Source organism: Vipera ursinii (genome assembly GCF_947247035.1).
Source record: "Vipera ursinii genome assembly, chromosome: 8".
In the NCBI taxonomy this organism is placed as follows: domain Eukaryota; kingdom Metazoa; phylum Chordata; class Lepidosauria; order Squamata; family Viperidae; genus Vipera; species Vipera ursinii.
Window position 1 is genome coordinate 11,660,816 of NC_139519.1, and position 13,839 is coordinate 11,674,654.

Here is a 13,839-nt window from a genome sequence, read left to right on the forward strand (position 1 = left end):
GGTTAAGAAGGCTAGAGAATTTTGTACACTCCAAGACTATCCTTAGATGGTGCTAGAATAATGAGGAAATGCTGTTTTAACATTGGTACAAATGAAGACGAGCCACATCAGACATCAGTTTTGGACAAGGTAAAGGCAATGTCATGCAATGGTAAAAAATACACATAGCCAGGACATGCCTGTACCAGTAGGGAAAGGTGCTAAATCAAGTTTGGGTAGAGAGTCCAGATTCATCTAAAATTGATATTATATCCTTAGCTGAAATCCATCTGACTAGTTGAATTAGGTTGACATCACTTTTTTCCTCACATGTTTAACATCTCCCAAGGGAAGGAGATGGAAACATACATCCAAGCCTATTTTGAAGTCAGCAAAGCTGGTAGCCAACACCACATCAACTTGCAAAGTTGAATTATGTGCTGCATAATCAGGCTGTACAAGTTGATTGTCTCTGTGCTGGGAAATGTTTGGGAGGAGGGAGAGAAAATATATTGGGCCAGTGAAGATAGGTAAGGTTGTTTGATATGGACTTGACATGAGCTTATATTAGCATTTACAACTCTTTTTTTATGAGTAGGATGAGATTTAACAACTTGAGGAAGTCTAGGGAAAAGAATGACTAAGGATGACATGATAGCAGTGTTCCAATATTTGAGGGGCTGCTACGAAGAAGAGGGGGTCAACTTATTTTCCAAAGCACCATAAGGCAAGATGAGAAACAATGGATGGAATATAATTAAGGAGACAGGCAACCTGGAATTAAGGAGAAGCTTCCTAACAGTGAACACAGTGGAAGACCTTGCCTTCAGAAGTAGTGGGTGCTTCATCGCTGGAGGTTTTTAAGAAGAGACTGGACAGTCACTTGTCTGAAATGGTCTCCTGCTTGAGCAGGGAATTGGATTAGAAGATCCCCATGGTCCCTTCCAGCTCTATTCTGATAGATTGATTGAAAGGAAATGGCAGCAGCACTGGAAGGCTGCTTCTGTCAGACTCCTCCTCCTCCTCCTCCTCCTCCTCCTCCATAATAGGATAAGCAAATCACAGTGCTAAGAGAGAACAATGAAGGTCTGTTGGGGTAAAAAGAGGTAACATGATCATCTGTGGTGATTGGCAAGACCAATGAATTGAAGTATTCTGGCTGCAAGGTATATTGCAGCCAGAATTATACTGCAGTCCTTTTACAGAAACAAAGGCAAATTAGGTAAAGGTAAAAGGTAAAGGTTCCCCCGCACATGCGTGCTAGTTGTTTCCAACTCTAGGGGCCGGTGCTCATCTCGGTTTCAAAGCTGAAGAGCCAGAGCTTGTCTGAGGATGTCTCTGTGGTCATGTGGCCGGCATGACTAGACGCCAAAGGCGCACGGAATGCTGTTACCTTCCCACCGTAGTGGTCCCTATTTTTCTACTTGCATTTTTATGTGCTTTTGAACTGCTAGGTTGGCAGAAGCTGGGACGAGTAACAGGCACTCACTCTGCTACGCGGCACTTGGGATTCGACCCGCCAAGCTGCCGACCTTCTGATCGACAAGCTCAGCGTCCTAACCCACTGAGCCACCACATCCCTAAAAGCAAATTACACAATTATTAAAACTTTGCCATAGTACAGAAATTTTATGTCTCCGTTATTCTGTATTCCTTCAGTTCTGACACAAGCTGTTCAGAATGTATCTTGCCATTTCCCCTCCCTCAAGCCGCATTCAATGGCTGCTTTGCTAATTTCTTCTCCTAAACCCTCTCTTAGCTCACTGCTTACTAAAAATTGCCTGCCTTAATAGAGTTTAGATAAATGATGTAATTAGTCGAAGCAGCAAGATGTTCATGATTTAAAATGAACAATTGTACAGTCGTATTCACAAAGCTGGGTAGCTCCTTAGCAGTTGTCTTATATCTTTTGATGAAAACAACTGCTGCAATACATTCTTGGCTTCTTAAAATAGCATTGTTTATGTGGTAGTTGTAGCAAGAGATGGGAACTTTCATGTGCGAATCAGGCATCATAGATAGAACATTCCGATCAGATAGCATTCCCATTAGTCTGGAGTCTTTTAAGTCTTCCTCTAAAGAACAAGATCTGCATCATAAGATGTTCTCTTGCTGTCACACAATTACCAGAGATCAATGTGGTGGGAACATCGGTGGCTACTTATAGGACTTGAAATTCTGTACTGGAAAGTCAAATAGTTTCCATGTTCTTCTTCTATCAATAGGTAAAAACACTTTTCTATATAGCTTAACAAATCCATAGGCCCATTCAAATATTTTTCTATCAGCCTTCCTGCAATTTCACTTCAGTTCTGATGGGACTCATTTGTGAACTTTATTCAGATCAGGGACAAGGCAATTTGCAAAAAAAAAAAAAAGTAAAAGCAAACAAGACCCAAGTGTTGTGCAATGGGGTGAGCTCCCGTTACTTGCCCCAGCTTCTGCCCACCTAACAGTTTGAAAGAATGCACGTTTGAATAGATAAATACCACTTAGGTGTGAAGATAACAGCATTCTGTGCACCTTAGCATATAGTCACATTGGCCACATGACCACAGAAATGTCTTCGGACAACACTGGCTCCTTCGGCTAAGAAATGGAGTTGAGCACTGCCCTATAGAGTTGGATACGACTGGACAGGGGAAACCCACACCTTTTCCTTAAACATCCAGATCTGGAGGAATAGAAACAAGTTTCACTAGAGAACAAAACTTCAAGAAACTGGAAGATGGGTTTTGTAGAAGGGTTACATTCATATGCTTATGTGTATATATAAGCATCGATCAAGAGGGTTAGGGTTATAGACCAGTGACTCTATTTAGTTTTCCATTAAATTACGGCATCCATGAGAGAGAAAAATGTATTAAGTACCAGTTAAGTCCACAGAGGGTCAAAAAATTCAAGATTGGGGTTCCAGTTGTTCAATCAAAGCCCCATGATGTGGTATACATAAAGACGATGGGCAGGAGTTTGAACATGCAGTTATAATTGCTAGCTTTTGACATCCCACTCTGCTCACTTGTAATTGCCACGGTAAACTGATTATTATGATAAACTGAAACAGCTTTCTTCAACTTGAGGTTCCTTCAAAGGTCTAGAATCTGGAGATATCAAAAATTAAAACATCTGGAGGGTGTCCAGATTAGCAGATTTTTAATTCATTTTCTCCCAAATGGCTAGTTTTCCTGTTAAGAGAAACTCTCTTAACTCTCTTATCTCTCTCTTTCTCTCTCTCTCTCTCTCTCTCTCTTATGTACCTATATTATGAGAGGATCTGAAAGAGAAATAATAGCATATCATAAATAATGCATTTGTTTAATATTGCATTTTACTTTAATTTGTTAAAGTTTCAACCTCAGGAAATATTAACCAAGCTGGAAGGTTGTTGTGTTATGCTGTAAAATTGTGCCCTTATCACCTCATAGTAATGTTAATTCTTGTTCCATCCTGTCCTGGTTCTTGATGGTTGATCATACCCAACAATAGTCAAGATGCTGATGGCATTCATGTTTACGATGTATTCAAAGTTGACAAGAATAAGCAAAAAGAAAAAGTGCAATTCAATGATCACCACATCTCTCAAGAGCATTTACACATGATACACCATCTGGAATATGTGAATTTCTGCCTTGAACTGTATCGCAAATGGTCCTTGTTTTTGATCTGGAGGTTAAAAAGACCCAGACAGCACATATGGGTTGCAATGGCTCTCAGAAACATAACAAAACCCAAAGCATTAGATGACTATGACTCTCTTTGAGATTTATGGCATCCCATTCCTCCCCTTTCCCCCACAAACTGTTTTGGGTTTTGCTATAAGAAAGATGGATGAAGTCTGCTCCCAAAGCAAGACATCTTCACTCTTGTGGAGCAGTCCCTCTATTTTTATTTCCTTTCAATTTATTTTTGCAAATGAACCTTGCCATAAAGCTTCATGAAAATGGATGGAAGAATGATTAAAATCCAGATGCTGTCAAGCATGTCTGCAGAAGTAGAGGATTCCAGAGACAGCATCTTGAGAAGCACGATGAAGCTACATACCAAGATTTCCCTGTCATGACTCCCTCCCATGAAATCTTGGGAAACTCTTAAGAGCTGGCAGAAAAATCCTAAGTAGGCTAAAGGGAAGAGAACTCAATTTCTTAAGCCCTGGTCTAGATAGAAAATGTGAGACAATGCAAGTTTTAGAAGCACTGGGTGATGCTGGCAAAATGAAGGTTTCTGGGCCTTTAAAAGCATAAGATATTTATACTTTGGAATCTCTCACCTTCCTGTTGAGTCCAATGGAAAAATGTAATTATTAGGGGAGTACTAGTCAAAATCTTATATGAATTTGCAATTTTATCTGTAGACCCAATTCATTTTGAATTTTGATTGATTCAAAGAGTCAAACCGCTTCAAGTTTACAATTTGTGCCCTTGAATCAAAAAAGATTTGAAGATGGGATAAAACCATGGAGGCTGGTGCTCAGCAGCCAGTCAGAATTGATTCAAGGTGCCTGATTCAATTTAGCATGCAAAGTAGAGACAATTACAATGGCATTGGATGCACCATTGGAAAACCTAAAAGACTTGTTTGGAGACAGCTTGAAATGTCAATATTTACAATATCTATGTAATTGCTAAGTTGACAATGACATGTTGGCACATAATCATTATTTATAGCCCACCTTCTTCTAAAGTTATGGTTAGGGCAATTCCCATCACCTGGTCACTCCAGTTTTAGCATTATAACAATCTGGGAGATCAGTTTGATTGAGAATCCTTCATCCTAACCATTGGACAAAGTTGATTTTCCATTGATTGCATTTCTATAGCCCTGTTCTGCCCCTCCTCTTATGCTTCATTCCATTCATAACTCAGAAGGCAATTCACATCCCAATGACGCCAGAGATTAAAAAATGAATATAATAACGGAATAACTTCATTTGTGGAAGCCAGAACAAATACAGTAGGAGTAATGGAACCAAGTCATCTATGTATTTAGCTTTGGCCAACCTTCTTAAATAGAAAGTAGAATTTTGAATTAACATCTATGAAAAAACCAGGAAGGAACAAATGTACTTTCTCTGTCTACGTGTGGTCACTTTCTGGGTTAAAAAAGTTATAATAATAATAATAATAATAATAATAATAATAATAATAATAATAATAATAATAATAATAATAATAATAATAATAATAATTTTATTTATATACCACCCTTCTCCTGAAGGACTCAGGGTGGTGAACAGGGCAAATATATAAAAAATACAAAAATACAAAAGTTAAAATAAAATTAAACATATGCCCGACTAAAAACAGTAAATACAAATATTAAAAATGACCATAAAACCCAACCCATCCCCCCTCATAATGATGTGGCTCTATTGGTATATTATATATAATATATTTGAGATTGAGTAATAAGATATTTTGATCTGCTGAGACAAAGGGCAGTTAAAAAGGGGGGGAAACAAATAGGATCCAGGCTACTAGGATATGCCATGAAAAATCTGAGCATTGTCCCCAAATTGTGCATTTTTCCCAGGACAAATATTGGAAACAGATTCCCTAGCCCTTCCAAAATTGGTCAAGAAACTGTCTTTTTTTTAAAAAAAAATGTAACTGAATAGGGAAAATGCTTTAAGACACAGTGACTGCTCATATCTCCTATATTTATTTTTTTATTTAATTTTAAAAGTAAATACAGTTAAACCCAGTAGTGGATGAAATCATATAAGATGCTTAAAATGGCTAGTGAATTAACCAATGTTCTGAGCTGCACAATACTCTGCATCATAAGCAATAAATGCTAAGTTACAAAAAAACCAAGATTAGCATGTTGTTAGACCTGTAACTGCCAGGTGCAAGGAATCAGGATCACATGTTAAGCTCTATGTCAGAAGATTTATTGCTCAAATCTATAGCACAGACATGTCAAACTTGTGACATCACGTGACATCATGCAACGTATCATGCCAGCAATGGGGTGGGCGCGGCTTCTGGATGACATGTCCGGCCTGTGTGCTGGCAGTTTGACACCCCTGCTATAACACAAGAATCTAGTCAGTTAATGGTAAATACTAAATTGTCAACAGAATTCAAGATGTGGTGGTGGACTTAGATCACTTGTGGTAACAGAAAGACTCTAAACTGAGTCCTCTCTTGACTCCACCTCCGGGGTCTGCTTCTCCATCTCCAACAGTAGCTGGTTTAAAGTTTAAATGGGAAGCATTTCACTTAAGAACTTGTACAGCAAGAATTTTACTTCAGGTGCCCTATTCACAGAGGGCGAAGGAGAACACTGTGTCTCTAATCCATTTTTTGAGTGTATTTATGATTTCTTGGCAACCACATTCCAATATTATGACAGCTATTGCCCATAGAATTAGCCTTGTGATGACTTCCCTTTGTTGAAACCTAGCTATGATACCCTCAGGATATTTGCCAGACTTCACTGATTGCTCTAAAGGGAGAGTGAAATTTGATTATGGCTCTGGAACTGCATGATTTAAATGGAATCTCACTGGAATCCTCCTAGAATGTAAAAGGAAAAAAAGAAAAGAAAATTGAAGGCTAGCTGTTTTACCAAAAAGACTATAGATAGAGTCCCATGTCAAGGTTAAGTTATGGAAATCTCTGGATAACCTTACGGTCACCTTCTACTTATTTTAATCAACCATCCATGTCAATTAACTTGGTTAACTGGAAAAACAGTACAGGTAGCCCTTGACCGATGAGAACAATGGGGACGAGAATGTCTGTTGCTAAGCACGATGGTTGTGATGTGAGTCACGCCTGATTTTACAATTTTTATGCCATATTGTTAAGTAAATCAAGGCAGTCATTAAAGGACTCACATGATTGTTAAGCAAATCCATTTCCCCCCACTGACTGTGATTGTTGGAAGCCGACTGCAATGGTCACAAATGCTGGTCACATGACTCCAGGATATCACAACCTTCATAAATACATGCCAGTTGCCAAATGCCTGAATTTTGATTATGTGACCACGGGGATGCTGTGATTGTTGTAACTGTGAGGACTCTTCATAAGTCATTCCCCCACCACCAGGGTTGTTGTAACTTCAGGCAGTTGCTAAATGAATGATTGTAAGCAGTAGTGGGATTCAAATATGTGAACAACCGGTCCTCTGTGTGGATGCTACTTCCGGAAGTCCGTTCTGGGCCTGGGCAACAAAAAATTAGCTACCGGTTCTCCCGAAGTGGTGTGAAGTGGCTGTAGCCCACCACAGGAAGGAAGGAAGGAAGGAAGGAAGGAAGGAAGGAAGGAAGGAAGGAAGGAAGGAAGGAAGGAAGGAGTAAGTGGTGGGATTCAAATATTGGAACAACCGGTTCTCTGCATGGATACCACTTCCGGAAGTCCGTTCTGGGCCTGGGCAACAAAAAATTAGCTACCGGTTCTGCCAAAGTGGTGCAAACTGGTTGAATCCCACCACTGGTTGCAAGTGAAGGACTACCTGTACATAGAAACATCTCGATAAAGGAGAATATTTATAGCTCAGGGTTGAAATGAGGAGTCCTTGGTGTTCACTGAGCTTGGTTGCTTTCTTGAGGAGGTTTCATTACACAAACTAGGCAACAACATCAGTTCTAGTAAAGAGTGGGCTTTTTCTCTCAATGTATATTGTAGTGGCTTGTCCTGTCTGTGTTGCTGTTAGTGATTTTGATGGGTTTTTTTTTGGTGGGGTTGTTTACTGTTGGTTGGTTTGCCAGTTCTTTGATTGGAATATTGTTCACTTCTTGATTAAACATCTCTAACATAAACACCACTGAAATCAACTCCAAGCATGGACACATCAATGCTTTGTTTCAACACAATTTGTTTAATAAACAACTATGGGGTAGGTTCATATGTTATGTATGCCGAATTCAAAATCAGAACGTGAAAGCAAATTTAGAAAACATCTCTAAGACTTGGGCCAAATAGAAAAGTCATCAATAAATGCAATTAACAGTGGATTCCTATCGATTCAGTAACTATAAATAATGCAATTACAATTTAGAAATATATATATATGAGTGCTGCTAAAGCAACAATTGTAAATTTACTAGCAAGCACATCTTATTGAACATAAGAGTCACCTTGTAGTGAGATGGGCATCAAATAAACTTAATAAATAAATAAAAGTAATTTAAACAGCTGCTTTAAAGGACAAACTTTCCTCGTTACTATGTTTTTATTTTTTAGAATAACGGGTTCACTGGCAGTATTTCTTAATCATTAACTTTTATTTGATATTTGCCTTTTAGGATGGATAAGTAATTATTTTAAAAGAAGAAAAATAAAGAAACAAACGTAGCGCTCAATTGTTTCTAATATACATCCTGATCATAACATTTATTTGTACCAGCTGTTCACACAATCCCAAATTGTGATTATTAAACTGCCTCTCTCTGGGATTAATAATTTCACCATTTGATGATGTTTACTTAAAGGAAGATTTTTTTTAGATAAGTTAATTGATTTTGTAGGAAGTAAAAAACACAATAAGATTCCTTTGTTGAACTGAACTACAGGCTTTTCAAAGGTGTTTAAGTAAAACATTGGCATAAAAATTACTGGTGAACAAATAATCTATAGAAAGGCATTTCCTGAGGATGCTGAACAATTGAATATTAATTAAAAAAATGATCCTGGAAATCCATCTTCTCCTTTGAAAAGAATGAATTAAATTAATAATTGATGAACATACCTGAAGTTAATATTTTAATTACTAAGATAGTGAACTTTGTTGAACACAGGTCCTTGAAATAAATGAAGGATAGATGAAAGAGAATTTAGCATTTTTACCAAAGCCTGCTTTTTTCCAAACTGAGTTTGCTATTTTGAAAGTAATAAAACAATAAAATAACATGGATTACAAAACATATTGTTCATATTAAATGAAATCCTGCCATTCCAGCTATTCCTTTCTCCTAAAAGTATTCTTCTCATTTATTACTGCCCACTCTCGTATTTCACCCCAAAACTACGTATGATGTATGTAGTTAAAATTAAGCAAAAGTAGATTAACCTCTCTTTTAAATTAATTGAGTCAGGCTCCATCTGTTGAACTTTGTTCAATCACTCTTGGCATTTGTACTTCCCAGAATAAGAGGCCAGCATTTAAAAACTGCTTAATCCATTCTTCTGGGCATGCTTGACCACAATTCTGGATTTAACATGCTGGCAATTTTAAAGCTCTAACGGGTTGGAACTAGAACTAATTTAATATCCAGAATTTGTAAAGGATGTTTCATTCAAAGTATTTCCAAAATAGGAAGAAGAATTGTAAGCAGTTCTTGGCCTTTTTTTGCTTTGTAGAAATCTATATTTTATAGGTTTGGATTATAATTGAGGTAGGGAAAATTGCGTACAAAAACAGGGGAAAAAAATCTCAGTTTTGCTTAGGAAAAATTAAAACGCAAGTGATATCTCAAAGGTGCTCCCACCCGCCCCCAGACAAATGGGCTGTTTTTTCTTTCAGGAAGAAGACAACTTTTCTTCTTTTCATTTTCTTCTTCTCCCTCAAAGAAAAAAAATAGTCCAGTTGCCTTTTGAAGAAAAAAGCATGACCTGGATGACTGAGAATCTCCACAGACAACCTGAGTGATAATTATACAAAACAGAAATATTTGGTATGACTTGTTCAACACACTTATTTTGACTCACAGTTGGGGGGGGTGTGATTTGCTAAATTCAGTAACAGATTCCATCCATAATAGGCTGCTGCATTCTTGAGAAAAGGGACGTGGTGGCTCAGTGGGTTAGGATGCTGAGTTTGTCGATCAGATGGTTGGCAGTTTGGCGGGTTGAATCCCGAGTGCCGCGTAACAGAGTGAGCGCCTGTTACTCTTCCCAGCTTCTGCCAACCTAGCAGTTCGAAAGCACGTAAAAAATGCAAGTAGAAAAATAGGGACCACCATGGTGGGAAGGTAACAGCGTTCCGTGTGCCTTTGGCATCTAGTCATGCCGGCCACATGACCACGGAGACGTCCTCGGACAAACACTGGCTCTTCGGCTTTGAAACGGAGATGAGCACCGCCCGCTAGAGTCAGAAGCGACTAGCACGCATGTGCGGGGGAACCTTTACCTTTTACCTTATTCTTGAGAAACATGACTTCATATTACTTACGAAACGCACACACTGTATATCTGGAAACGCATAGTTTCGTAATTCCAAGAGGAACTCCATTAAGGAGGAACTTTTGATAATCGCAGAGTAAACCATCTGCAACTAACAGCTACCAAATGACATGATCGCAATCTGTTGGTTTCATAGTGAAATTTCTTCCCCAAAGTGACTTGGCTATTATTAAACCTGACTTTCATATCAATTTTTTTTAAAAAATGATCTAGCAAACATTACAAAGGAAAGGTGTCCTTTTTTAAAAAAAGAAAACATTCTGGGTATTGACATATAAATTTCTTTGGGATCTATGAATCCACTCAAAGATTCCACTCAGTCAGAAATCCTAACTGGACAAGTGGCTACAAGCCCTAAATCAACAGATCTATGAGCCAAGGAGATTTCCACCTCTGTTACTTTTACATGGCTAATTGCTATTGTTTATTGTTGTTAATATTCTTATTATTGTCTGGTGTACACACACATCACATTCTGGCCATAATCAGGCATCTGAAGACTAACTGGCATAAAACCACCAATTTTTTGGATTATGCTCCTTTTTATTGAATCCAATATTATGTGTTTCCAGAAGAAACCTTTCCTATATTCAGCTTTTTTCTTCAGCTGCTTAGCATTTAAATCTGAAAACATATATTTGTTAGTGGACTCTAAGTTGTACCCAAGCAGTATGATTGTCATTCAAATGCCTAAATCAGGGGTTTTCAAACTTTTATTTTATTTTTATTTTATTTTGTTTTAATCCCATTTATATCCCGCCCTTATCCGAAGACTCAGGGCGGCTTACAATCTAAGCACAAATCAAATGTGCTTAGCAATAGCCTTCATTCTATGAATATGCCTGCTTATTAGGGCTTTCCCCCTCCCCTCAAGCGGCATTATTACAAAGTCAGCTTATTGCCCCCAACAATTTGGGTCCTCAACTTGGCAACTTTAAATCTTGTGGCTGAGGAATTCTGGGAGTTGAAGTCCACAAGTCTTAAAGTTGCCAAGTTTGAAAACCCCTGGTCCAAATTATGGAAGACAAAAGACACTTGGGCTGTTTGAAGGAGACCAAATAGGACACCACAACCTTATCATATCCAGCATTTAAAACTAATATCAACATTCCTTCTAAACTGGGAATAACATTGATTTAAACTAGGATTTGAACTCTTTCCAGATGTATTTTGATCGTGCAATTGCTCACCTTCATTTCTAAAACATATATATTAAGATCTTTCATTGGTAGCTTCCTCATTTTTTAATCCCTGTTTTTTTTTTACAACCCAACATGATAAGAGAAGAATTGAAGATATCTCCCCTTAGCTAGTGCTGTGTTGGATTGGGTTGTCCATGACCTTTTTCAAAATTTTCTCCAGCAACAGGTGTTAAAGTAGTTTAGATAAACCTTTATAAATAGGCTTCATACATTTGATGGAAAATTAAACTTTTTGAAAATCACAGAAAAGATAATTTCTTACAAAATCATAGTAAGACAAGTTCAATGCAATCCAAAGTTCTATCTTGAGACTAGATCTTTTGAAGATTATTCTGTGTATGTGTACTCAAATGTAACCTGGACTTTATGATAGGGAGATAAATGTTTGGGTGATGTGCAGAAGACTAGGTGTCAAAAACACTTGCCACTTACTTAACCATCAAAACAGCTGATTTGTTGCTCATTGCCTATAAACTAAGTTGCTGAAAATAATGTTTGAGGAGAAGTAAGGGGAGGAGTTTTGGATGAATGGAATTGTAAGCTTGGCTCTGGTGGTGATCATGAATTCCTAGCCTGATTATGTTCTCAGAGGCTTTCTGTTATTAATTAAGACCACCTATCCATATAGGTTCTGAATGGCTGAGCTCAATATCCAGGTTTTAAAAAGTAGATCCCACAAATATTAAGATTTCACAGAATGATGCCCAGTGAGTCACATCTGTTTAATCATCTCCTGTTCTTATTATGACTCAAACAGGATGTGATATCTGATTTTCTTATCAAAAATAATGCCAGTGAAGCAGAACTATCCTCTGCCTTATCTAGATCCCCATGACCAGTGCCAAAACCAGTACCTAGCTGCTTAAATCTGTATCTGTACATCCTCAACAATAGAGAAAAAGGACACAGGGGTACAAAAAGGACACAGGGGTACAAAAATAACACCACTCTTACCTCATAAATTACTCTGTCACAATATATATATATATGACTCAACCCAGAGAGACCTTCCTCAGTTACAGATTCTAGAACTCATCTAGAATCTCAAATATTCAGTGAGGGATCCATATCATATAACCCCACATTTTCATTGGCCAGTGTATTTATATTTTACTTACCAATTGGCATGATTAAAAAGAAAGGAAGCCAACACAGGATGAAGCATCCCACAACTATTCCCAAGCTTTTCGCTGCTTTCTTCTCCCGAGAGAACTTTAGAAGCCTTACGGAAAAATTGGATTTCTGCTTGGCGGAAGGGGTAGCTCCTGCAGCTTCAGTGTTGTTCTTGCGGTGGATACGGAGAGTCACTTCTTCTGAGTTGGACTTCTCAGTCTTCAGGCCACATGACAATCCTTTGCTTTCCCTTTTGGCTACCACGTACACCCGGCAATACATCACCAGTATGATGACCAGGGGGAGATAGAAGGACCCAAGAGCAGAAAACAATACATAACTTGGGTCAGTGTTGATTTGGCAATTTGTTTCATCTTCTGGAGCTGGTTGTCTCCAGCCAAAAAGGGGACCTATGGATATCACAAGCGATAATGCCCACACACACAGCAGAGCCAAGAGACCTCTTTTTTCAGTCACTATTGCTGGGTATCTTAGTGGGTAGCTCACCCCAATATATCGGTCTATAGAGATGACACAAAGGCTCATGATAGAAGCTGTGCAGCACAGAACGTCAACAGCTGCCCAGATGTTGCAGAAGATCCTCCCAAAAACCCAGTAGCCCAGGATGTCAAGAATAGCAGAAAAGGGGAGAACAGTAGAAGTCAAGAGGAGATCAGCCACGGCCAAGTTGATAATGTAGTAATGGGTTACGCTTTGCAGATGTTTATGACAGGCTACGGAAAGGATGACCACAATGTTGCCCAGGACCCCAAAAACTATCAGCCCTCCAAAGATGACACCTAATAATATGGCATTAAAAATATTTACTTGCTCCACAGTCTGGGTGCAATTGAAGCAGTCAGGGGCAGAGATGTTCTCAGAGGTCAGTCCCATTATCAAAACTGGTTAATGTTCATCCAGGGTGTTTGTGATTCTCTCTGCCCTTTCTTTGAAAGAGCCAAGAGCAAATATTTGGTAGTGTCGTGAGAAGCTTTATTTCCACATTGTAGATACAAAGTAATTGGAAATACTAGTCCGGTTTTATAAATGCAGAGGAGAGAGCAAAATCCTAGACTAACGAACATATTTGAAAATCCACATTTCTTCTTTTTCATTTGCTCCCAGGAAAAACATAGGCTTTTCTTGTTTCATAAATAATTCCAGAGCAATTATAATGGTTCTCTTTAGAATGGTCTCTTTGAAGTTTAACATACCTTGCTGGATGTTTGGGGATGAAACCATATTAAAAAGTGAGCTAAAGACCTCTTTCTTAGTTTCTGTTTAGTTTTTAAAATAATACCCACTGAGCCATAAGATGCCTTTTGTTGCAGAGGAAGGAAAGTTGCAGATGCAGAAAGGCCATCAGCTTCCAGACTCTCTAAAAGTTCTTCATGGAAAGACACAGCACAAATAAT

At 38.3% G+C, this 13,839-nt stretch overlaps 1 protein-coding gene across 1 annotated transcript in view; it reads right to left on the reverse strand.

The window, feature by feature from the left end:
• Positions 1-13,619, reverse strand: part of ADRA1A (adrenoceptor alpha 1A) — a 32,310-nt gene extending 18,691 nt beyond the window's left edge. The window contains exon 1 of the mRNA XM_083368406.1: positions 12,430-13,619. Within this exon, the coding sequence (XP_083224532.1) occupies positions 12,430-13,318 (889 nt within the window). The 5' untranslated portion in view covers positions 13,319-13,619. The remainder of the gene's footprint in view (positions 1-12,429) is intronic.
• Positions 13,620-13,839: the final 220 nt, after the last annotated feature.